At 36.3% G+C, this 27556-nt stretch overlaps 1 protein-coding gene across 2 annotated transcripts in view; it reads right to left on the bottom strand.

Annotated features, from left to right (window-relative positions):
* Positions 1–27556, bottom strand: part of lft (Limb expression 1 family member lowfat) — a 160713-nt gene that overhangs the window by 43087 nt on the left and 90070 nt on the right. For both annotated transcript variants that reach the window (XM_089106370.1, XM_089106371.1), the window contains exon 2: positions 10556–10719. In XM_089106370.1, coding sequence (XP_088962496.1) covers positions 10556–10719 — 164 coding nt within the window. The remainder of the gene's footprint in view (positions 1–10555; positions 10720–27556) is intronic.

Raw genomic sequence — 27556 nt, 5'->3', positions numbered from 1 at the left:
GACTATTAAAAAGGGTACTAGCCCTTTGAATTTCCAATCGAATGAGCCTGTTTTGAAGTTTCTACGACAAAGCCTTCTATAAAAACCTTATATACCCCGAGGTCGTAACTTAAAACCCTTGCCCTTAGGTTTGTGGGGTAGTGTCCTACTCACAAAAATATTTTCTATCTGGAAATCAATTACGTTGAATAAAATGGCTATCTCAAAATTTTGATTGGATGTATTTGGGGGAATGATGGGCGTAGGGGGGGGGGGGCTAGTTGTGCTCCAATCACTTTGACTATTAAAAAGGGTACTAGCCCTTTGAATTTCCAATCGGATGAGCCTGTTTTGAAGTTTCTACGATAACGCCTTCTATAAAAACCTTATATGCCCCCAGGGCATAACTTAAAACCCTCGCCCTGAGGGTTGTGGGGGAGTGTCCTCCTCAAAAACATATTTTCTATCTGGAAATCAACTACACTGAACAAAATGGCTATCTCAGAATTTTTATTGGATGTTTTTCGGGGAATAATGGGCGTGAGGGGGGCTAGTTGCCCTCCAGTTACTCTCGACTATGAAAAAGGGCACAAGCCACCCCATTTTCTAATTGAATTAGCCCTTTTCGAAGTTTCTACGACAACTCCTTCGATTTGAAGTGCCCGGGTATAAAGAACCAAAAAACAACACATTGTACCCACATCGTTCTTTACTTAGGCAGCGCTAGCGCGCTGCCTATGATCTAGATCAACAAGTAAATACAAATACAGAATACAAAAATGTTAAATAATAACAAATTAAAATAACCTTCCAGTTATTATTATATTCATTGACTATATAACAAACAAACAAAATGTAATCAATTATATTATAAATTCCTCAGCTAAGATTCTTTTCTTTTCAAAAGCTTATACTCTGGTGTAGTTGCTATCTCGCAGATAGTGTTTCAAAAATACACAGTTTGACAATAAAATACATGGAAGTGATGTAATTATTTGAATTTAGCAACCTAAAAATCAGACCCTTTGGATATTCTACTTCCAATGGCAATAATTTTATTTATTGTAGTCAACTCGCGAGGCATAAATGAATGCAGTCAAGACAAAAATATCTTTGAAACATATTTTATGGTTACAAACACTGCCAAAACACAGTAACAACAAAGAGAGAAACTAATTTTATGACTAATATTCATATGAAGTAAACAGAAATAATTGGTAATTAAATTTCCAAGCTTTAATTTGTAACTATTGGTAAAAGTCACGATCAGCAGAACTAAAAGCCTGAAGCTCCATCTAAATTGGTGTAACAAGGTTTTACAAGGATTTTACACTTTAAAAAGCAAACTAGTTTAAGGCTCATTCACAAAGACATTCTACTAATATGGAGATTTAGCTAGCGCTAATTTGAACCACTGAGATTTTTTCTTACTGGAATTTTCTGATTGGCTGAAAAATTGTACGAAAAGTTCTGACCGGCTCAAATTAGCGCTAGGTAATTCTCGTTATTAGTAAAATATTATTGTGAATGGGCCTTAAGGATAGTACATATCGCCTTGTCTTAAATCATTTATAAGACGGTTATAAATACACCAATAGCCATTTCAAATCTGTAACCAAATACTGCTTCAATACTGAGATGAGAAGCGAAACTAGAACGGTGTTTGACTTTAGCGTTATTAACCGTTTCTTTGTAGTTTGTCCCAGCCCGCTCTATCACGAGTAGCCTCTGGTGATCTTAGATGGGGCCCCAGCATTGTAGGGAAACCCCGGTAGATAAACTTTACCGAGTAGGCAAGTACACTGGGAGGGGGCCTTCGAGTCCCCCAAAATTTCTAGATTCTCACGATTCGTCCAAGAATTTCTCATATTTTTTATTTACACAAAGTTACCAATTTAGAGTCACCCCAACCGGGTGAGTAGTGCGCTGGATTCGCAATCCCATCTCCGTCAGGATGGAGGTTCGAGTTCTGGTGTTGCCAATTGTTTGCTTAGGGTCAGTGGTATGACTGCCGATCATTTGGCTTGATACGGGGGTCAGTAGCGTGACTCTGTGAGCCCATCTAGAGTCGATTTCACTACAAATTGGCACCTAGATAAAATTGGTAAAGTTAAACAGAAAGCGTGTGTGACAGCACAGGATAGCTGGCCCGCAACATCCCATTGTACTTCCTGGCTGAAGGGGCGTCACACAGTGATCAGCACCGCCGATATGGTTTGTCAAGTATGCTGCCGCATCCTTTTACTTCCTATTTTTATAATTCGTCCTTTTGTGAATTCTTTTCTTGAACTTGCTTCCACTGTAAAAATGACTGCATGCGTCCCTGCTAGAGTACCAAGGCTTTGGAGAAACAAAGAGCTTCATATTCAAGACCTAGATGAATATGTAATTTTTTTTTAACTTATATTAGAACATCTTCTTTTAAATAAATGATAACCGATTCCGAAGAGACAACCCTTCTTGGGTGATTGTTTGGAGGAGATACCTTTTTGGAAGATGAAAGACACTTAGTCAAAATGGGTTTAATAAGCTGCTATTCTGGTGCAAAACCACAGGCTAATATTAAAGAGCAAAAGGACGACGACTTTCCTTTAATTCTGCGGCAAAAACTTAGCTCTGCTTCAAAAACTTCTTTGATTCACGTCTGTGAAGTATTTCCTAAGCCAATCACGTTAGTCCTTAGGCGCATGTCATAAAAGGAAGTCTTGTGTGAAATAACAAGCCAGTAAACAGGACGAAAAGTTTTTGACTCGTAAGCTTATTTAAAGTGGCCCGAGTGTTTCTCTGTACTAATATTATGCGCACGAGAAACTGAAAAGAGGAAGCTTTGTTGCTTTAATACGAATTTAATGGGAGTTACAAGCTACTAGTGCCACTAACAGTACAGTGCCACTGTATCACCAGCAGCGGTAGCAGTGCCACTAACCCGGAAAAACTAGAACCAATCAAAACAATATATTTTAAATTATTTAAATCCTGATCTAAACTAAAGATTTAAATTTATTTTTACCCCTACTTCAATTTTCAGGAAGTATTAAAATTTTGCTGTTTCAATCTGTTTTCTATTGGTTAAGCAATAATATGGGCTAATTAGCCATGAGCTAATTAAAAATATATACATATTCATAAATATACCCATTGTGCCTTTTCGGTAAAAGTGTTTCTTTCATCTTCCGCCCAACATAAAGCAAGAGCTGAAGAATAGATAAATAAATAAATTTAATAATTTTATGTATAGTTCAATAAAACATAGTTCAATAAGTTTTCTTATAGTTCAATTAAAGATTTTTCTGAAAGCACTAGATGGATTCTTTTTTCTTTTTAGAGGGAATTAGTTTCTACCGGTCACTTTCCGATAATCTCTGGTTTCATAAATATCGAGAGCCTTCCCCCCTCTCCAGTGCAAATTGCACATATATGCGGGTGAAAGGTTTTGTTTAATCACTGTATTATTTTCGCTAGTTTTTTTCCAAGCTTAAGTTTTCGTATTTTTTTAAGTTCCCGTCCAATTAATAATATGTTTCTAAGAACTGTTTACTAATTTTGCTTATAGTTAACAACTGTGAATGGGAAAAATGTAAGAATAAATCACTGCTCGAATCCCAAAGTTGATTATATAATATTTAGAAATATTTAAATATTTAGATGAGCAGGAGGGGAGGGAAGGCAAAATAATGCTTCTTAGGTTAGGGGGTGCGCAATTCGTTAAACTTGGAAACAATTAACTTGGAAAAAAAAGCGTTCGACCTTATCTTAAAAAAAGTTAAGGGGTCTCTTTTGAATCCTATTTACTTGACAATTATTCCTTCCCCTCTACCATTCTACTTTTGCTAACACGGACGTCAAACTTTCATTTTTTCGATGGGGGTTTCAAAGAGGGGTCATCCTCAGCGAGGCCTAAGTCTCATTATTTTCAACAGTTAAATCCAAGTGTATGGACTATATATTTGTTGAGAGGGGGAGGTCTGGCGTCTTTCTCCCTTAAACCCCACCCCTTAAGGAAAATTCTCCCCAGATGTAAAATTGAGCGGCCAGAGGGAAATTAAGACAAGTCAGAAGAATGAAGAAAAGAAAGAATTATGGAAATTCTAACTACATTCCAAAATACATTATATCTAACACTTCGTGGTAATAGTAACCGAAACAGGCGACCCGGCTCAATAGTAACCGAAACTGTAAAAATCAAAATTCTGGTACCAGTAGATATATCAAAACAATCGTATTAGTATGCTGATTTTAAATATATAAGATCCATCAAAAGTTACGAGCCTGAAAAAATTCGCCTTATTTTCGATAAAAGGGGGTCACATCCCATAAAAGTGGTATAGTCTTAAGGAAAATCACACAGCATCAGATTCAATGCACTAGAAAACCCCACTGGAGATGTTTTAAGCTCCTTCTTTTTCAGGGGTGACTGTATTGATCCAGTGGTCCTAGAATATCGCAATAGTACTCATTCGAACGGAAATTGAAAGTTCTAGTGCCCTTTTTAAGTGTCCGAAAAAACTAGAGGGCAACTAGGCCCCCTCCCATGCTCATTTTTTCCCAAAGTCACCTGATCAAAATTTTAAGATAGCCATTTTGTTTAGGATAGTCGAAAATCTTATATAAATTTCTTTGAGGATGACTTAATCCCCACAGACCCCGGGGGAAGGGCGGTAAGTTTTGAACTTTGCCCACTGTTTATATATAGTATTGGTTATTGGGAAATGTACAGACGTTTTCAGGAGGGAATTTTTCTGGTCGGGGGGGGGTGTCTCAGGAGGGGGTTACGTGGTAGGATTTTTTCCATCGAGGATGTTTTCATGGGGGGAAGGGACATTTCTATGAAGGGGCGCCAGATTTCCTAGCATTACTTAAAAAACGATCAGAAATTAAACAAAACAAACAAGTTTTTTCAACTGAAAGTAAGGAGCACATTAAAATTTAAAACGAACAGAAATTATTACGTATATAAGGGGGTTTGTTCCCTGCCTCACTCTTTACGCTAAAGTTTTTTTTAGTACTTTCAAAAGAGCTATTTATTCTAATTAAATGGCCTTTGTGATTCAGGGGTCATTCTTAAAGAATTGGAACAAAATTCGAACTTTAGCGTAGAGAGCAAGGTATTGAGTAGGGGACGAACCCCTTCATATACGTAATAATTTCTGTTCGCTTTAAGTTTTAATGTTACTCCTTACTTTCAGTTGAAAAAACTTGTTTGTTTTATTTAATATAGTGTAGAATCGAACAGTTCGTGGTTACGCATTGTAAGTAATGAGCGATTCCGGCCAATAAATCACCAACACTTTAAAAAAGGAATTTGTATAACAATTAGTACACCAAGAGAATTTTTTTTATGCTGACTCCAGATATATAAAGTTTATTAAGTTTAATATTACACATCAAACGCCATGAGCCGGAAAAAGTATGCCTTATTTTAGAAAAACGGGAAAAACACCACCAAAAAACAGGATCGTAATGAAAATCACATCATTAGGTTCAGCATATTACAAACCCAATTGTGGACGTTTCAAGCTCTGCCCCAGCCTGTTATCTCTGTGCATTTCCACCATATGGCACCTCTTCTTAAGTTGCCACCAGTTTCCTGTTTCCACATTATTTTCTTTAACCTTTATCTTACACTGCTCTGATAACTCAATCTCCTCCCCCCCCCCAAAAAAAAACATGAAAAAATTAAAATAAATTGAAATGTAAAAACAAACACTATAGGACATTCTACACCGTATATTCCACCTATAGTTTGGAATATATTTTGTTAGAATATTCCAAAATTCCTTCTTTTCTTCATTATCTTTATTTGTCGTGCTTTCTCTTTGGCTGCTCAATTTTGCAAGGGGAGGGAATTTTCTAGACGAAATTTTTTGGGGGAGTTTCTACTGCGAAGATCTTTCGGGGGACTACGCCTAGCACCATGTAAGGAGTGATATGCGTTGAGACCGCACACTAATGTCATCTTCCTTGTTGCCAGCTGACATTTTCACACATTCATGAAAGCAGGATATTAAAACGCAATTTTAGTACCGTGAGATAACCCTCGAGGCTCAAAGTCAAATCAAAATAGTTTGCAATTTTAAGGGTATGTGGGGTTGAATAACATTGGCTCGCCTTCCCACTCAGAGAAAAGCTGAAACTTTATTGGTGAAGCTGCCGACTTTTAAAGTGCCTTATTATACATCATCCCAAATTCTTCAATATATTAGCCGATACTACGGGTATTTAAATTCACAATCGACCAGACCACAATTTCCAGCTATTAAAAAATGGATGGATACCCGGATCGCTACCATGACAAATTTAGCTCAATTTAGCCGACGTAAAAAGTCAATTTTGGTGGATTGCCTATTTAATTTCAGCTAGACCCACCCCAGTGAGTCCGGGTATGAAGACAACAGATGTTGTCTAAAGACATCCCGCTGGCTTGTAACTTTTTCTTCTCTTGATTTGAAAAGTCATCATAACTTTGTCAGTAATGTGAGAAAATACTGGCCTGCTTTATTGAGGTTATTTCTAATCTTTATTAATCCTCACTTGGCCGGTTCTGTCCTTCATGGTCGAGTGCAAGTCTCCCCAAAGAATAAGATAATAGGGAGGCCTATAGAAATTCCATTTACATAGGTCTACCTTAAAAATATATAAAAGCGTAAGGACACCCAAAGAAACTTTGTTAAGGGGGGATGCTCCAAATTTTTTGGGAAGATTAAGGTTTTAAAAAGTATTTTTATTTGCCTGAAAAGTTTCAACTATTTTCCTGATATTACACAGTTACGGACTTTTCGGTCCTAGGGGAGGGGGGATTAATCCCTCCCTGTGCGTAAGGCTACCTTTATAACAGCATACTGCATAAATATAAAGTAATGAACAAAATATACAATTAAAAAATTAAAAATTAAACACATTCACATGGGATAATACGAAAGGAATCAAGTTAAAGTGACCTGAAATAAATATCCATTTTATTGAGTAAATACTAGACTAGAACACTAAAAAACAGCTTAGTTACTGAGAATTAATTGATTTAACATGAAAGGACATTCTGAATTTCAAAAGATGGCAAAACAGCGGCAAATAAAGAAACGGCATTAAAAAAAACGGAGTTTACCCACTTCCCGCCATCTAGCGTACAAATCGGAACACGACGCGTGCCGCACAGTTCTGGGCAATCGCTCATGTTTCCCAGCCATAAACCAAAGTACAAAAAAATCATTGAAAACCGTAACAGTCAAAATACTAATTTTTCATAGTATAGCTTGTATTGGAAAGGGGTGATACGTATAGAGTCTGGATATGCTGATATTAAGGCGGTTTTTCGGGGAGGAGTTTGACCCCCCCCCCGAAGAGTTTGTCCGACCCGTAAAAAGGTAATAAAAATGATGTTTTTTTTCGATATTCCATTGAGTTAACATGTTAGCTATTAGTCACAAATGTTGAGTCACTGAAATGTTGAACCAACAGTATTTATGCTAAACCCTTGACTCTGGTTTTTGACGGGGGCGATTACAATGGTATACTTTCCAATTTTCTAGTCCACTCTATTTCAGAAATATCACTAAGACGTAGCACTTTCCGGTTTGACATGGTACTCAAACATGGCACTAAATTCCAGTTAGAAAGAAATTTAAACCTTGGCATCACCATCAAAGAGAAATAGAGATGACTATTCTGAATTAACGTGTTAAAAAGCGTGCTTTGATTCCATTGGTTTATTTTTTTTACGTCAACCTTCATAGTTTTTTGGCAAATCACTTCATTCCTGAAGTGCATCAGAATGGAAAGGCAAATAACCAGTCTTTTTTAACCTTTGCTCTATTTACCTTTCTTGCTGTGTCAGATTTCGAGCAAGTAAAAAAACACAAAATCTGATTCGGTCTTCTGTGTAAAATTTTAAGCAAGTAAAAAGTTTTTTGTTTTATTTTTTACAAGTAAACTCTCTGGTAGTCCCTTCAGCGACAAGCTCCTACTTTTTAGAAATGTACCAACCAATGAAAGTTTCTTTTTTCTGCAGAATACGTGAAACTATTAGCTTCAACATGAAAGAATACTAAAGCGCCATTTCGTCAGTCGGGAATCAAAGGACGTATCTCCATAATTGTAAATTTTGAGAAGAGCAAAAAAACCTCAAAACTTTTTTATTTCCCCCCCCGATAACCGTAAAACAAAAATGGATGATATGTATTGATTTACACATCGATCTATTTTTGTTTCGCAATTATCGGAGGCGAAATAAAAAGTCGTGAAGTTTTTTTTTCTTTGCTCTTCTGAAAATTTACAATTATGGAGATATGTCCTGTTGATACCCACTGACGATTTGTGTCTTAATTCTGTAGTCAGGGCCAAAGAGGACCATGAAGGTCCCGCGGGCAAGTCCACTTCTATCATCAAATTGTGGATTACTCTTCGGAAATTAGAACCCACTGGCAGATCCAGGGGGTCGTACCCCCCCCCCCTTCAACAAAAAGTTTCTGGTGCCCTCATGCCGTGTGTTTTTTTCTGTTTTTCACTCTTTTTAAAGAAACTTGTCAATTATTGGCGCCAATGTCAAATCCGCCTTTGTTAGAGCCCGGTACTGACCTCTTAGAGGCTCGAGGCATTTTAAAGCCCCTTTCCTCTCAGCAGCATTGATCCGAACGTGATTTAACAGCCAGTGGCGTGTCCGATCACTTGTAATTACTCCCTGTCGACTAAAAAACTAATAGACCAATTCTTTCAGCATATCATGCTGTTTCATAACGAAAACGGAAATAGAATTGACAAGTCGGTTATTAAGTATTGGAATGTTGTCATTCGTATATGTCAAAATTGAGTGCTGTGTATAGCCTCAGTTTGTTGATATTTGAAAAAATGTTTGAACTGAACTTGAATTTTTTTAAGTGTTTAATCTTTTCTTTATATAGTTTACTAGCAATTAGGATGAGCTATAAGCAGGGTCTGTGTTTTATAACTTTGCCCCAAATAGTTATGTTTTACTAATCTACCCATGATTACATTAAGACCACGACTGACTATGATTGCCTTCTTTTTTTGGGTCGCAAAAACTTACATAGCCCCATTTTAGTATGAAAAATTGTACTGTATATGCAACAATTCCTGGTGGTAGTTCTGTAAGCCCCCTCTGTTGCTTCAGAAGCTTTTAAACAATAGAGATGTGTCGGTTTTTAATAAGTATGAACTTCACCCTCTTTTTAAGGGCATTTCTAAAAAGCTTGAGCGAATCTCTTGTCAGAATTGACAGCAGTATTCTGCCCTGCTAAGTGTATAACTTTGCTCCTAATAGCTGCAATCTGCTAATCTACCCCTTTTTTTTACATAAGGACCATGGCTGACTAGAAGTGTCCTCATTTTCTGGGTCGCAAAAACTCTAATAGCTCCATTTTTTTCTGATAAATTGTACTATAAAGTAACAGTTCCTGGTAATAGTTCCGTAAACTCCCTCTATTGCTTCAGAAGCTTTTAAAGGAGAGATGCATCGGTTTCAACAAGTATAATCTCCATCCTTTTTCCAAGGGCAATTCCAATATACTGGAGCGAATCTCTTGTCAGAATCGAGGTAACAAGAATAGCTAACATCACCCCCACTGGTTACTTCATCCGTAGACTTGTAGGCGGAATTATTTGTCAGTACTCTTCTGATAATCCAGTTGTCATGTGGAAAAACTTCCCGGTGCAGCTAATGATATTGCTAATTAATCCGTGCGAAGCAGATGAAGGCGTCGTCTCGTGATTTTGCAAACCGATTCACTGGATGCGAAGCGTTTCTTTAGAACGTAGTTTGCGATGTTTGCACTGAAGATGATGTTTCATTAAAAATAATCTGTAATTATTTTACCTTGAAAAGCCTAAACAAGCACATGAAAGAAACCTGATTCAAGTTTATGAACATTTGACTAAGACAAGCCCAATCTACTGAGCAACATTTTCAGGATACAGCACTCCGCTAGATGCGTTTATACATGCCGGTTTCAGCGCTAAGTTCAACATGGGACTGGATACGTGCGCCATACAACTGGAAGGTTTTTCTACAGCTAATTCCTTTTGAACCCATGTCTCTTCTGATACCATTCACAGGTTCCAAGCAGTGGCGGATCCAGGGGGCGAGGGGGGCTTCCCCTCTAGCGTAGTCTAAAGTAGTGTAATTTACTTAATTAACTCAATTTTGCGTTAATTAAACTTGCTCCTAACACAAGTTCATCGAATCAGTCTATTTTGCCCCCCCCCCCTAATTTTTTTCGGATCAACCTATTTTGCCCCCTCCCCCCCGCTAAAATAAAAATCCTGGATCCGCCCCTGGTTCTAAGCGTATTCTCTACTGTTGAAACTTGGAAAATGAAAAGAAGGTCTCAATCACCGATAGGCTTGATCGTGGAGGACGCAAAAAAGGTAATTGTATCTCTTAACCATAGGCTGTCAAATCTTAAAAAAAAAGAAACGCTTGCAAAGCCATTTCCATACGTTTAGCATCTTTTGAACACAAATCCTTTCTTATGAGGATACTATCCATTTGGCGTTTGATTTGGTCAGCCAAAGATCAATATTTAGCAGGAAAAAGTAATGCTTCGTCTACGTTAAGAGAACTTACCTGGAAGCTTCCAAAACAAGATCCTCCAGGAAGAGTGACATAACACACATAGGGAGGGGAATTATTTGGCACAGATTCGTAAATTACTATAGCCCCATTCTTAAGGTCAGCTCCTCTTGCTTGCTTCATCTGCCAGAATTCTTGCAAAGCTTCCACAACATTCACTAGAAATATTACAAAAAAAGTTAAGCATCATATTTTGCATAGCCAACATCTTTAGAGGGGAGTCATCTCTACAAGAGAAGGGATTTAAACAAAAAAAATACTTTTCTATAATTTTAGTTCATTTTAGCGAGCTTCATTCCTAGAAATTCAGCAATTTCGATTCCAATATTGTTTTTTAATCGTCGAAGGTGTAACTCCGACTCCAAAGCCTTAGTTTCTAAATATCAGAACCCCTATGCGGTAAATAGCGATTGACTCAGGCCTACTCCGTGACTTCAAAGCTCTGCTTTATGTTGCAGTTATAGAGAGCTGCTCGCCGTGAGCGTGATAATAGCAAAATTAAATATGAAAAATAAGATCATAGTCCATGAGCCGGTGTAGAATTTGTAAGGAGATGAGATGAGATGACTTTTATTTTCAACTAATAATTACATCATTCTTAACTGGCACTTACCACACTTTTTAAATAACATTATCAACAAAAGTAGAAATGGTAAGAACGTATGACGTTTTATTAAGCCACTATTGTGGCTTGACCAGCCACAATAATGGCTCAACTACATAAATAGAGTGATAGATTTTTTAAACAAAATTAAGCATCAATTGATACTCGATTTATCATGTTGACATATTCTTAATTATTGTCATTAATGAGGGTGTGCGCCGCATTTCACTATACCATCAAGACACATTTGGGATATTAATATGATGAGACTTATAAGACATTCGTCAATTTTCAGCAGCTTTATTATATTTGTTATAGCAGCTTGAAACCATGAAAGATATATGCACGGGGCTTAAAAGAGACAGAGTCTTGGGGAGCACCATATAACTTCATTTATTAACATGAAGTTTACATTATAAGAATAGGACAGTGGTGATGAATGACATTCCCAGGTGATGCTAAGATATAACTTCCATGTCTTTCAAGAAAATAATGGAAAATACTTACTATGAACAATCGTTCTGACGAGGCAAATTAGGTTATTAAAATATAAATTCTTTAAATATCTAAACCTTTCTACTGTAATCATGCTTTCAAAAGTTCATTTTCAATACAAACAAATCGCCAATTTTAGCCTAAAATAATATATTTTATACCCTGCAATAATATGGGCGCTTCGAGCTTGGAGACCCTATGTAAAGTCAACTAAAAAGGGGCCGTGATTAAAATAGATTGAAAATATAGTAACGGGTAAACTACACTAAATAATGGTAAAAGACACGGGTAATATAATAACCCTCTTAATCAAAGTTTCGCCCTTAATTATATTTTCATTTCATTTTAATTTTAACTGGAAAGGTAATGTGGTCTAAGAAGTTACTGAATAAAAAGTGGCAAGTGTAAAGAAGATGAAGCAACACATGCTAAACAAAATAATTAAATATACATCATAGCCTTCTTATTGATTGAACATATTGTTTTTCTATTTTGTATGTAATGATCAATAGATTAAAAAACGAGAACTTTTCCGCTAAAACACTTTTCTGGCCTCTTCCGCAAGACCTTACCCACGATTTTTTCGGAGGGGGTTTTAATCAAAGATTTTTTCGGGGGGGGGGGGTACAAAAAAAAATCAAAAAAGGAATACAAAATTTGTTTATATCCATTTTGTTACGTTTTTACGAGTCAAATAAACATTTCGCGGGGAGGGGGGGGGTCCAACCCCCCAAACCCCCCACAGGGTACGGCCGTGCTCTTCCAACCAGAAATCAACATTAAACTAAAATTCTATCTATTTACCTGATTCAGAGAATTCAGAAAAAGCGAGAAGCGTAAGATTTCAGCTTAATACCTGTCTTTGTATTCCAAACATGATTCTGAGTTCTTGCTTAAGCCATGTTTTTTTTCTAATTCCACATTTCAAGCTAAAAACGTTCAGACGAATGAAAAACTTTCAACAACACATCCAAAATCGATCATATGTTTCCTCAATTGTACACATTTTTTAGAGTATTTTTCTTTGCTGACTATATGACTGACAAATGTTTGATGCATTTATTGTAGACTATCTGATACCAACAGAAGCAGTCCCAATGGCGGTTCTGGCTTCTCTTGCTCCAAGGCAAAATCTTGATTAGCACCCCCTCCCTGTCTCTCACAAAATTTTCAGTCCGAATTTTAACAGTATTTACATTTATTAACAAGATTATTTTAAATTTATTAACTGATATTTTTTTCACAATTATTCTCTTATTTATTATTTAAATTATTTAATTATTGTTGATTATTTTAATGCCGTTGTTTAATTATTATTGTTTAATTATTTTTTCTAAAATTATTTTTATTTTATTAATTAGTTAATAATTTTTTAATAACTAACGCCCTCTACTTTATTGATAAAATATTCAAAATCATTATAACCGTTACATTATTTGTTTGAAATTTTGCGTCCCTAAAATTTCTGAACCCGGGGCAAGTGCTCTGTCTCTTTTCTAAAACCGCCTCTGGATAACCCTGGAATCACCTAGAGCAGTTTGGTCGAAATCAACGTGATTCGTGATTTTAGAGACAAGGCTTGAAATTTTACCGACAGTAAGACAATTCTAAGGAATTGCACTCTGGTCATTCTAAACTCAACAGTATATCAGTAATAACACGTTGCATTACAGAAAAAAATCCCTCTTCAATTTACTCAATCTCGACTTGTTGGTGCAATTCCGTAAGTATCTTTGCGGTGGCAGATATTCACCTTCGTAATTTCCATGCATTGACATGTGCAACACAGTCAGAATTCACCCACAGAAGTATGGTTCACATCAAGCTGTCTTGTCTGAAATGTTACTATCATAGTCAGAAAATCCCAAGAAAGTGCATAGTCAATCTCATACTCAGCAGCATGTACCTGTGTAGTATAGGCTTCTGTACTAAAATAAAAATTGCTTTTTCGCAGTACTGGGCATCGATTTGTTGGTGTAATTTTGTAAATGTCATTGAGGTACCAGACATTCAGATAAACAATCTTCACACATCAGCATCCGTGAAGTGCTTTCATCTCAGCTTTGACAATTCAAAATGCGATTTTACATAGCATAAACGGGTGTATCCCATTTGAGCGCTTTCCCATTTGAGCGCCATGGCGCGCCAATGGGAATTTCCCATTTGCGCGCCGTATTTTAATTAGTTCAGTTGTGTCCCATTTGAGCGCCAGATAATATTTTGCGTATGTTAGGTGATATAGCTAGGTGATCAGGAAAATTTTTCGCAAATCATATTATTGACTTACGAATAAAGTAAACACACCACTCGATGCCTTTTTTAGGCTCTTTCCAAATATAATAATCATTTTTGTCGGAAATGAATTTTACCCCCACCCCTATGTATACCAATCCAGGGTATATATTTGCACATTAGGGGTGGGGGTAAATTTTAAACTTACCTCCCATTAACATCAGAAATAAAATTTACCCCCCCCCCTAATGTGCAAATATATACCCTGAATTGGTATATATAGGGTGGGGGTAAAATTCATATCAGAAAAAATGATTATTCTATTTGGAAAGAGCATAAAAAAGGTATCGAGTGGTATGTTTACTTTATTCTTATGTCAATAATATCAACTGCGAAAAATTTACCGACGGGTCTTCATGTCTGTTTTCCTCATACAGTATATAGCGGTGGATACCGCATAATGCATAAGTACCTGTATATACCTTTAGTAGTAAATATATATGGTATACATAAATACTATATATATTTACTTAGTTTATAATACTATAAATGGAAGTTATTTTCACAACCATTGACCCAATAAAATCCTCAGTTTTGTTCGTTGTCTTCGTGGCAATAAATATTTCTACAGGTCAATGTGGCAGCAAACCACGCTTCATCCACCGCAAAATCACAATTTTGGGTTTGGCGCTCAAATGGTACTCCGTGGCGCTCAAATGGGAACAAAATTCCATGGCGCTCAAATGGAACAAAATTCCGTGGCGCTCAAATGGGAAAGCGCTCAAATGGGAACACCCCGCATAAACTTACAGGGGAGCGAAAAAACTGAACAATATGTTTTGGGCATTTTGATTGTTGTTATCGAACACTTGACAACGTCTGCGAAGCAAGTATATGTTTTATTTATTTTTTAGATGTCTCCAGATGTTTGTAAAAAACAAACTTTACAACCATTTTGTATTTGTTCTAGTAACTTCAGATTCCCCCATAAGCTCCCACTAACTTTCCCAAGCTCTCAACTCGTTCATATATCTAACGTATTTCGGCTTTGGAATATTTATTGCATTATTAATTTTACCCAAGCTTGATATTTGTAATTTAAATACATAAGCCCTCCCATTGAAGCTATAACAGTTCCTCATTTTGTGAAATTGATCAGTCATTTAAATCCCTGGCAATATTGCTTACCCGGCTGTACGTTATCGAGTGGCAATTTAAATCATGATGGATGTGACACGACTGAAGATTTTCATAACCGGAGCCGTGTGCATAGAAATAGGTCTAATCTTATTTGCATAATGCAATGGCTCATTCACAGGATCCATAAGAACGATTGAAAACTAGTTGTTTTTTTTTTGTTTTTGGTTTTTGTTTTTTTTTGCGCAACAGGTAGGTCTCTCCCTTTTTTGAATCTTGAGCAAAATATACAAAACAACAAATTTAAAAATATTTTATTTTTCGCAAGCGCGTGTAAATTGGATTACCCATAGAACCAGTAACATAATTTCGTCAAAATCCTGGGGGGGGGGGGCAAAGTTGGAGTCAATTTTTCCGAATCAAGTGAAAATGACAGTGAAAACTGAAAAATGAGCCGTATAGTACCATAAAGATAAAGATTTACTAAAGAAAACTGACTCTTTTCTGTGGAAGCTTGAATAATGCAGGATTATCTTAGTTTTGATAAGATTTTGGAAGAAACTAATTTTCAGTGGGGGAGGACAAACTGGGGTATGGGGGGAGAGCCGAGGTCTGGGAGGGGAAGTTGCTCCCTCCCTTTCCACATAGAAAATTACACCCATGCACACAATACTGATTCATTGATGTGTCAATGATTCAGTAGCTGTAAGTGGAAGCAAAAAGGATTTTGAGATCATTTACTACATGCAACTTAACATCAAGAAAAGTAAAAAATACCAGAGGGATATTTTTCAAGTTCTGTGGGCACTTAGTTTTAAGTCCCTAAGATCCTAAGGTCCGCGAGACATCGTACCGTGCAACATTTTCAGTTAAATGACGAACAGAAACAGAAATAAACAGCACTGAACGAGTCGAGCATTTATTATTTATATATATATATATATATATATATATATATATATATATATATATATATATATATATATATATATATATATATATATATATATATATATATATATATATATATATATACTGAAATTGATATCTAGATTAGCTTGTCATCTTGTTTCTGTTGCACCGCAATAAAAACTTGTTGGGTGCAATTTGCTTTGTCTTTTTGAGCTTATTTGTTGAGCAGGAGACTGCTGAACTAAGCAAAATGTATTATTCAGTAGAAAAATAAAGAGCTTTACAATATCTTTTGCAATATAAAAATAAAATATTCTCGTTTTAGGCTTTGTTTTCTCAGTAAAGAACTAGTTTTGCATTATCCTATAGACATAATGTCATCTGTTAGTTTGTTTGCACTCGTTTTATAGATATAAATTGCGTAGGCTGCGGAGCATTAAAATTTATCCGTTTTGTTTCAACTTCACTCTTTACTTCCATCAGAAAAATTTTGCTTTTAAAACTATTGATTGTTCTATTAATGTCATCTGACACTTGGAGGTACATATGGCAGCAAAAGCTGACCAGTTCGATGAATTTTAAGCTAAGCGTTAAGGCCCATCTAGTGAATTTTGATGACTTGTCCCCTGCTTCTTCAGGGATCGACCAAGCCTGTTCTACTGTTTTCCTTTTCTTTACGGTTCAGGTGAGGTCGGACTATCCCAGCACCACACACCGTTGGAGAGGCGTCCTGCAGTCAAACGGGTCATATTACCCCGGCAGTCTCCTAAGAACATATCCGTGTCCTTTTTATAATTTCATTGGTTACAAATGGCTGCCTTGTGCATATTATCTGGATATTTCATGTTCAACCACCAGGGCGTCAATATCCAAAAATATAGAAAGGAGGAGCCAAAATGTATTTTTTAAATCTAGGAAGGGGGCACCTTTGTTGTTTGTTCAATTTTTTTATTAAAAAATGCCGAAAAAGGTGTTTGGTTATCCAAAAACAAAACAAGTATATTTAAAAAACTGTGAATATGGGAAAAATATCTAAGGGAAAGGCAATTGATGACTCTGACTAACAGTCTAGAAGACCGCAGATATTTTTTGGGATACTGTTTTCGCAGCTGAAGCGTCTTTTCTCTGCATTCTTTGATAGGCTCCATGCCTCGCATTCAAAAAGAAGTACAAAGAGTACGCTATTTCTAAAATAATCGTAATTTTAACTTTTAAGAATAATTTGTATATTCCAAAAGGTATTTCGCTGAGATAATGCTACACAGCATATGCTATGCGTAGCATGACTTCTCTGTCACATCTTCTATCTTTGCTGTGCTACCAAAAAACTTAACTGGCCAAACCATCAACTTAAACATTTGGATAACGGTTCAAGATATTGTTGAGGTCGCCGGAATCAATCCAAAAACGGTGCAACTTCTCTTCAAAGAACAGCAGTAGATTTTAAAGCTCCCTATTCGGACTCCTCTCGTTGAGGAGTCTGAATATTTGGAAAAGGGGCTTTGTGCTTTCGAGATTGAATTAAGAGAGTAAAAAACAAATTTAAAAAGTAATTACAGGAGACAGAAATCACACTTAATTTCTATTAAACTCAAGAGAAAAAAAAAATCAAACTTTAGCCCATTGAGCAGCCTACGACAAAGACGCAGCAAGCTGTAAGGCTGGAAAATTCATCTGAAGAGGAGTATTTTAACCAGGAATTGGTACTCAAATGAGTGCAAAGAGCATTAACACGATGTTTTTGAAACGATAGCCCACGCACTATACTATATGATTCTAGTTGCCCTTGTTCTTACAATGCCCTTCGGATGTTTGCTTAGTGCTACGTCCTTTATTGATATTAAATAAAAAAAACAAGTTTTTTTAACTGAAAGTAAGGAGCGACATTAAAACTTAAAACGAACAGGAATTATTCCGTATATGAAAGGGTTGTCCCCTCCTCAATGCCTCGCTCTTTGCGCTAAAGTTTTTTATTGTTTTAAAAAAACAAAGTTGTGAGACAGAGTCAAACTTTAGCGTAAAGAGCGAGGCGTTGAGAAGGGGACAACCCCTTTCATATACGGAATAATTTCTGTTCATTTTACGTTTTAGTGTCGCTCCTTACTTTCAGTTAGAAAAAACTGCTTTTTTTTATTTAATTTTTGAATTTTTTTTAATTAATGCAGGTTTTGATTTTGGCTCACCGTACATGAATAATTAAAATAAAATTTGCATAATAATTTTCTTTTTTTGGTTAATTGGCTTTCTCGATAGTTGTTTAATTTTATTTACGAACTTTTTTATTAGTAATAAATATACGTAACTTACGAATTAACCTACATAACAAACTTCGATATTCGTATATTTTTATTACGTAAATCAGGGGGTTCACCCCCTAGTCAATACCTCGCTCTTTACGCTAAAGTTTAAAATTTTGTTCCAATTCTTTAAGAATGACCCCTTAATCACAAAGACCGTTAATTAGAAAAAATAACTCTTATGAAATTACTAAATAAAAAACTTTAGCGTAAAGAGCGAGGTATTGACTAGGGGGCAAACCCAATCATATACGTAGTAATTTCTGTTCGTTTTAAGTTTTGAAGTGCTCCTTGCTTTCAGTTGAAAAATTTGTTTTTTTTTATTTAATTTCTGATCGTTTTTTTTTTTTAAATAAGGCTGGGAAGTCCGGTGCCCCCTTCATAGCAATGTTCCTTCCCCCCATGAGAACTTTCTCCATGGGGAGATCCTCCCAAGTAACATTCGACCCCCCCCCACTACCAGAAAAATCCCCCCTGAAAATGTCTGTATACTTCCCAATAATCAATACTATATGTAAACATTGGGCAAAGTTCATAACTTGCAGCCCTTCCCCTGGAAAGTGTGGGGATTAATCATCCTCAAAGACATATTTATTATCTTTTTGGACCATTTGGAACAAAATGGCTCTCTCAAAATCTTGATCGGGTGACTTTGGGAAAAAAATGAGCATGGGAGGGGGCATAGTTGCCCTCCATTTCTTTGGTCACTTAAAAAGGGCACTAGAACTTTTAATTTCCGTTTGAATGAGCCCTCCTGCGATATTCTAGGACGACTGAGTCGATACGATCACCCCTGGGGAAAAGAAACAAAAAAATAAATAAACACGCATCCGTGATCTTTCTTCTGGCAAAAAAATATAAAATTCCACACTTTTTTAGATAAGAGCTTGAAACCTCTACTGTAGTGTTCTCTGATACGCCTAATCTGACGGTGTAATTTTTATTAAGGTTCTATGACTTTTAGGGGGTGTTTCCCCCTTTGTTCGAAAATAAGGCAAATTTTCTCAGGTGCGTAACTTTTGACAAGTAAGACTAAACTTGATGAAAGATATATATTTGAAATCAGCATAAAAATTTGATTGTTATGATGTATTTATTGGTATCAAAATTCCGTTTTTTAGAGTTTCGGTTACTATTTAGCCAGGTCGCTCCTTACTTACTCCTTACTTACTTACTAACCTTTTTCAATTGTAACTTACGTACTCCTTACTTACTTACTAACCTTTTTCAATTGTAATTTAGTTTTTCGCTTTTAAGGCATAAGAAGAAAGGAACAAAGCATTCATAAGACAGCATAATACTTAAAGAATTATGACCAGGTCTTACATTTTGCAGATGTTTTCATTAAGGGATTGATCCCACCTGTCATTTATTGTGGGGAAGCTAAAATATAGGATTTTGACACGATTGTCACCCTGTTCAGACCTATGAGTTACGTACTAGGAAGCTTCGGATACACTCGAGGTACAGGCACACAGCCGAAAGGACATTAAAATGTACGGAGTCTTCCACACTAGTAACAGATAGCGTAAAATCATTTGATCGTGGCAGCATGATACTGCGCACATTTAGCAACCATTCATGTTGAAAATACTGTACCAGTTCCAAGAGCTGACTTAATTATAAGACTTGCAACGGAGGCGGTTAAGGGATCTTACAAGTTATGCGAGGTGCATAAAGATAAGCTTTAGGGGGAGGGCGTATAAAGTTTTTCGGTACTTGTTAAGAATCTAGTAAACACGCGAAGAACCGCATCTAGAATCATCCTGTTTCCTCATGAAAAACAGGTTTCTGCTGCCTTTTGAGGTACTGCTCACTCTATGAAAAAGGGTAAGAAACCATTTTTTTGGGGGTTGAAGAGGCAAAAAAAGATACCATGTTTCGGTTACGCATTAATATATGCTATGCTTTACCCCCCCCCCCCCAAATGTGAAAATATACAGCCAAAATTTGTATCTAAACTATTATATTTTTGTCATACTTTATTTTATTTCATTAGCATTAACGAAACTTCACTTATAACGTGTTTACTGGATTCTTAACAAGTACCAATTTTTCTTTTGTCCTGGACCTTGATATAAACTTCGTGGAGCCCCATATCCTCTATACGCAGCAAGAGTTTGAAGGTAATTATACCGGGTTTATTCACAAAAAATCTCATAGCTGACCGACTCGTGATGCATCCAATGATAGTGTAGTTGAGTCATAATATGAGTCGTGAGTGAAAGGAAGAAAAAGTTATGCAAGCCACGTATAGGATATATACTTGGGGAGCAGTCGTGCGGGGAACATGTGAGCCCCGTCCCCCCAATCTTCCTGGAAGCAGGTATGACTAGCAATAAGCTATTAGTGTCTAAACATAAAGTAGCTTATCGAGTTACTCTTGTCTGGTGACTCGTGTCTACATCATTTGAGATATCCCATTAGTCAGCAAAAACAATAGCCTTAATCTGGTATGCAGAAAAGCCAATGTTCGTTGTGGAGAGTTTGCTTCTGGGCTAGACGCTTGTTGTTCTAAATCAGTATAATTGCACGCGGATTGTAACACGAAATGGGATGAAAACTCAACTTAACTTCTAAATTTCACTGTGGACAGGTTTTGCAAGTTTTGATAACAAAAAAGGGCTGCCAGACAACACAACGAACATGGATTTTAAAGCTCCCACGAAGATCTTTTATCACATTTAAAATCATGACTGGTAGAATTCTTATTATTGTTAATTACTAAAATAAAAATGGAAAGAGAGGAAAAAACAGCATTTAAAACATATGGATGATTCTATTAAGAATAAAAATGATACGCCAGATTAGTGTTTAACCTAATAACGTTCTAACAGTTTGGCTCCTAAATCGTTCTAATCGACTCTTTTCAATTCGTTAAAATTCAGCTTTAGAATAATGAGATATTTCAAAATTGCAGAATAATAACAACTTCTGCACTTATGGGTTACACCCTCTCCTTAATTTTAGGACTAGCCCAATTTCCAGGAAAATATATAACTTTTCATCAAGAGATTATACACCAGATTCCTTTGTGTACATAAGATATGGAGAAATGAAAGTAAAGCCAGAAGAGGGGTTGAAAGCACAGAAAGTAGGATTGGAGGCACCTCATCCGCCGTGTGTAGACCTGATCGTAGACCTTAGGCAGACTTAGTACTCTTATTCTAGCTAAGAAAATGTTCTGTGGGTAGGATAAAACGAATTTAAAAGACCCAAAGTTTCTAATGATTGTAGAAACAAAGCAATGTTTTATACAATATATTTAAAAGTTTTAATATATAATGAGCTATCAGCCACTCTCTAGGTACCCGGCTGACTGACCGTATTTCAATCAGTAGGCTGTATGAAAAGCGTGGTTGAATCCCGCTTTCTAGGGCTATAATGAGAGAAAGGTTGAGATGGCTAGGGCGCGTTCTGCAGATGAAAGATGTCAGAATGCCAAAAATTGTCCTTTTCGGCCAACCGTCTAGGGCTAAACGGAAAACAGGTCGTCCACGGTTGGGGTGGGAGGATGTCGTAAAAAAAGATTTAAGGGAAATACGAACTTCCTGCGAGGGTTTAAAGAGGGAGGCTTGAGTAGATTAGGATGGAGGAGGAGCGTGCGTGGCTGTGTTGGCCTCTGGCGGCTTGGTTCTACGGTGAGTTACTATTAGTAGTAGCAGTAGTATCAGCCACTCCAAACTTTGGTTGTAATGTTTTTTCGTTGTCTGGAAAATCAAACAAATTGAACGACTGATTGGGATAAAGATAATCATCTATGAAAACTAAAAAACTAACTTAGATGGCCTCTTCGTATAGTTTTTCAGACGCTATGCAAAGAAAGGTTCAAGAAGTAATCAGAATTACACTCACTCTTTCAATTAGAACAACTATTTAGAACTGCTTTATAGCTCAATCGATTGAATATTTATTCAGCCTAGAAAGCCACACAACGAACAATAAACAGTGTCAATAATTGGAAAGCTGAAAAAACATGAAAAGCTGAACAGCTGAACACGAAATCATTTTCGTGGATTGGCACCACTGGCAGGTCGTCCCCGAACAGGATGGGTAAAGGATTTAAGAAATCTTTTATGTGAAATTGGAACTTCACGGAAGGGAGTAAAGACTCAAGCTTTGAATGTTTTGGGGTGGAGGAGGAGCATCCGTAGCTATGTTGGCCTCAGGTGCCTTGGTGCTACAATGAGCTGTTGCTAGTAGCAGCAATAGTTCTTCTCAAAGTACTGGAAAAACCAGAAAATTACAAATTCCAGACAACACACCTTTCTCCTCATCAGTGGCCTTTCGCTCGCCTTAAAATCATTCAGGGGATTTCCCCTTCTCACCTTGGTTAAGGGTAATACTCATTTGTGACCCTATTGTTCTTATGATTCCTTGAATCTAAGAGCTGATTCAAATGAAATTATCATATCATTATCGTATCATAACTGGGTTTCTTGATGCTCAGTTTTTCTTTTGCATATTAGTCCAAATGACGAAAATCAATAGCTCAACAGGGCTAATCCTACCATATGATTTATTAAAAATTAACTAATTTTTGTCTTAATACGCGCTTTTTTTTAATCACCCAAATTAGCTTTTCCGCGGCCCAGTAATTTTGTGAGCCATACCAGCCAGTAGTTCCATGAAGGTCTTTTGTGTAATCGTCCTCGATCGTTTTAAGGACGTCCTTGACAAGCTGACAAGACCAGAATATGCAGGCTTCTGGAGTAGAGGAGGAATAATACATATTCTTTCCCTCTGACTGAGTCTAAAACGGAAAGAGAGGTTTCACCTGCCTGTCATCGTCACCTTCATCGATTCTCTTGTTGACTTTGATTCCCTCATCAGTGCCGAGGTTTAAAAGGTCATGGCGGACGACGGTATCACAGTAGGACTGATCAAGTTACTCAAAGGAGGCTATGAATCTGCAGTCTAACACGAGTCTATGAGCCTATGAGTCTACACGAGTCTAAATTGCCAACGGTGAAGCGACGGAATTTAACGTTGAATTGGGTTAAAAAAGTGTATTCCCTTTCACCAGAGCTCTCTTCAACTACATTATAGATCTGATAATGGATAATTTCCTTTACACCCCCAAAGAAAGGGTTTGTCGTCAACCAGAGAGAGGACAAATTGATTGCCCAGGCATTGACTTAGTTTGCACAGATGTGGGTCCCACGAGAAGCTCTTTGGCAGAGCTTCAAGAGATGGTTAGCGATGTCTCCTGTACTTCAAAGAAAGCTGGCCTCGACATCAAACAGGTCTAAAACAAAAACAATGAATCCAAACCATCCAGATATCCAACTAGATAATGAATCCGTGGAGACTGATGAAGGATTCACTACCGCACTTCTATCCCAACACCACATGGAAGTGCAGAATCTAACGTTAGATCCCTTTAGGAATGGCATGGGCTGTATTCTCAGGCATGAAGAAGCCGCTCTGGAGCAGACATGAAATTAGCATAAAACTATGATAAACATCTAAGAGGCAACTGTTTGGTCGATCCTTCTGTACGCTTGCAAAACTTCAGATTAATATCCCACGCTTGATTCTCATGTCCCATTTGATTCTCAAGATGTTGTCATGTTCGCTATTTCTATTCATAGGAATAGTTAAAACGGTGTTTTGAACCATAAAAATAGTTCATATCTTATTTTAGATGAATTATTTCGCTTTCCTGTAAAATCTATGCTCTGCAACATAATTCCTTTTATGCTGTATTGCCAGAAATGAACCGTAGGCTGCCGCAATGTCTTTAGAGTTAATGAACCCAATCTGTGCCGACGGCGGCAAATAACAAGGGTTTAAAACGGTTTTCTGCCAGAACAGTATGGGGATATGATAAGAGAGTAAACTTTTGTATCCCTAAGACAAAAAGAGTAACAGATGCCATATAACGTTAACACATCAAACATCATTAAGTTCATTTTTAATACCTAAATATAGAAACTACTTTGGACCTTTATAAAGTTTTGAATCTTTTACTTTGCATTCGGTTGAAGGTCAAGGAAGGACTCACGCCGATAGTGGAAAATAAGTAATATATGTTTCCTTTTTTTAACTACCATATATTTTGCAGAGTATTTTGCAATATATGTTTCCTTTTTTTAACTACCATATATTTTGCAGAGTATTTTGCAATATATGTTTCCTTTTTTTAACTACCATATATTTTGCAGAGTATTTTGCAATATATGTTTCCTTTTTTTAACTACCATATATTTTGCAGAGTATTTTGCAATATATATTTCCTTTTTTAACTACCATATATTTTGCAGAGTATTTTGCAATATATGTTTCCTTTTTTTAACTACCATATATTTTGCAGAGAGGCCCCAATTGCCTCCAACTAGTCTGTCACCATGAGAGGTGTTTAATAGCAAAAGAATCTGTCTTCTTTCAGAAAATTTAGGTTGAAATATAGTTCAACTTATATATATAATTGAAACTGAAACCTAAATCAAAATAAAGCTTTTTTTGAATTGTTCTATTTCTTCTAGGTAACATTGCAGAGGCAATAGCACTAGTTTTAATTCCTACATCATCTGTCAAGTTTTCTGTCCCTCCAAATTCTGTTAATCCATGGATTTCTTGTTTATGTTGAGACACACTATGACAAACTAATGACTATTCAACTTATGATCTGCCTAGTTCCCCTAACCGAGCTCCCTTGAGTTAATCTAACACACTGTTGCCAGATTTGGCTAATCGTCTTAATTTGAGCGGTAGAATTCTAACTTACTGGCAAAAGTTTTCAAAAATGCAGTGGTAAAAGAATTGTTGCATAATTTAGGTGAAGTTAAACACACTCAAGAAGTGAAGTTAGATTAATCATAATTAAATATATCAAAACATGATGAAAAAATAATACTTTAGTTTGTGTAATAATATAATTTGTGTTATATATTTGCACATTGGGGGTGGGGGAGAAAATCGGCCTAAACTAGCCTAACCTTACCCCTCCCCTAATGTGCAAATATATAGCTCAAATTATATGCAAGTCCAATGCATTCTGTCACCAGTCACTTATCTTTGTGGCTATGAGACCGGTTTTCTGAGATCTTCGATTCAGCAAACTTCACGACTGTGTTATGTATAACACATAAGTACCATAATCTACTTGTTCTATGCCATAAGGATTTTGAAAAATTTGGTCGATGAAACAATATTCTACAAGCATAAATTATGACATCCTATCATCCATAAATTTTATTCAAGACTATATTAAAATAAAAATTTATGTGATATCAGTTTAATTCACATAAAGCATTTTTTTTCTCTTTAAAAAAAACAAATTGAGTTGATAATATTCCACGACATTAAACTGTCCATCATTAAATTATCAGCAGTAATTTCCAGTTTATTGTTATCTTTACTAGAGTTGTAGTACTTGTGCTGAACAAAGATTCACATAGGACATAAAGACTTCACATTCAGGGATCTTGAAATTCCACAAAAAAAACTCCAGAGGTGAAAACAAGTTATTTAAATTCCCAGACAAGATATACTACTTGATAATATTGATTTATTAAACCATAGTTTCCCGTCACATGAAATTTATTGTCTTTTTTTATTTTAATAGCTACAGCAAAGAAGAACATCTAATTTTATTAGTAATACTAATTTTATTTAGTAATACTAATACTTATCTTATTAGCATTAAGAATCTGGCACGGTTTATTCATGAGGGTATAACCCATTGTGAGGGTGTTACGTGATGACTTTGTTATATTATATATTTGAAATATATGAAATATTTGTTATATTTGAAATATTTTTTTGTGTTTTAATCATTTTGATCAAAAGTAGAAATGACCCTAAAGGTCCGAACGGGGCTCCTAATATGGGCATAGAGTCCCTAGGGAGAAAGATTGCGTAATCGGTCAATGACCTCTTTTTCCAAGGTCAATTTATTTGATGTTTCTAGGTGTAATAACTCTGGGACGAAGGTTGCACATGCGCATTGAATTCTAACGGGAACAATGTTATTGATCTAGGAATGGAGGGGGAAGTGAATTTCCGAGAACTTGATTACGTAATCGAAGAGGAAGTGGATTTCCGAGAACTTGATTGCGTAATCGAGGGGGAAGTGAATTTCCGAGAACTTGATTGCGTAATCGAAGAGGAAGTGGATTTCCGAGAACTTGATTGCGCAATCGAAGGGAGTGAATTTCCGAGAACTTGATTACGTAATCGATTGGGAATTTTATTGATCTGTTAACGGAAAACAGCTAGACCACGTGTTTCCTTCTCAGTCAATCAGCGAGTCGGTTACATCTCCCTTCTCAGCCAATCAGAGAGCTGGTTAAATATCTGCGATGGAGGGAATATGTGGAACAGATTTTTACTATAGTTTTATTAGTCTGTGAATAGAATTCAAATGAGCGAGAACAGTTTTGAATTTACTCAACTAGATATGTATTTGGGTGTTGATGTTGGCAAGTGGAATGTTTACCCTATTAGAAGTTGATAGTCGAGTTACTGGCAATAATACAAGAGCGCCAAACATTGCAGTGGAAATCATGAGAGGATCACGACTTTGTCTGGAATGGGATGAAGTATATGCAAGATATGTGATATCCTTGAGCAAATTTAAAATGGAGGATCAATTATGTTTCGCCACAAAAGTTGATATAGCACATGTGAATAGACTCCAATGTGCTTTAAGTGCATTGGTGAAACATATCGAAGACAATAAACTCTATCGCTAATTGTACATGCTTAGTATTGTTGTTGTAATTATTCAATAAAATTGTTTCGAAATCGAAAATGTTTTCTTTCTTTTCTGGTTAGGTTAGGCTAACGAATCAGGGTCAGTGTAGAGTCAGCAGTCACAGTGAAAGGATTGAAAAATGATTAGATTAGAGAAAGTGAGAATTAGATCAAATCTAGTGTTTATGGAAAAACATTTGATTTTGGATGATGATTTTCTCAAGTTATCTCTTAAACGCCGGATATTTTTTTGTAAGGGAACACTTGACAATATAATGAGGAGTGATTTTCCCCCATTGGACTATTGTATGAAACTTTTAAAATGTGATTCAAATGCTTATAGTCAATTTATTGATATATTAATTGGAACAAAGCAGAATCATATCGTGGATATACTTTTGAAGACATTGCCAATGGATTTAATGTAGATGGCTCCCCCGTCATTCGAAAGAGGTAACGTCACAGAGTTACTCCTCTTCCCCATTCATCCACCTTGAATTTATGGAGCGAGGACGCTCAGTTTCGTTTTAGCTGTGAGTGAGTCAAGTGACATTGGAAACCAAAAAAAAAAAAATGTTCTATATACGCCCATTGTGCATGTACACTCTTGGCAGTTGG

This window comes from Artemia sp. Qi Xiang Cuo, chromosome 20, assembly GCF_049724085.1.
Source record: "Artemia sp. Qi Xiang Cuo chromosome 20, ASM4972408v1, whole genome shotgun sequence".
Lineage (NCBI taxonomy): Eukaryota > Metazoa > Arthropoda > Branchiopoda > Anostraca > Artemiidae > Artemia > Artemia sp. Qi Xiang Cuo.
Note: the sequence above shows the minus strand (reverse complement) of the source record. Positions and strands in the feature narration are given on the sequence as shown.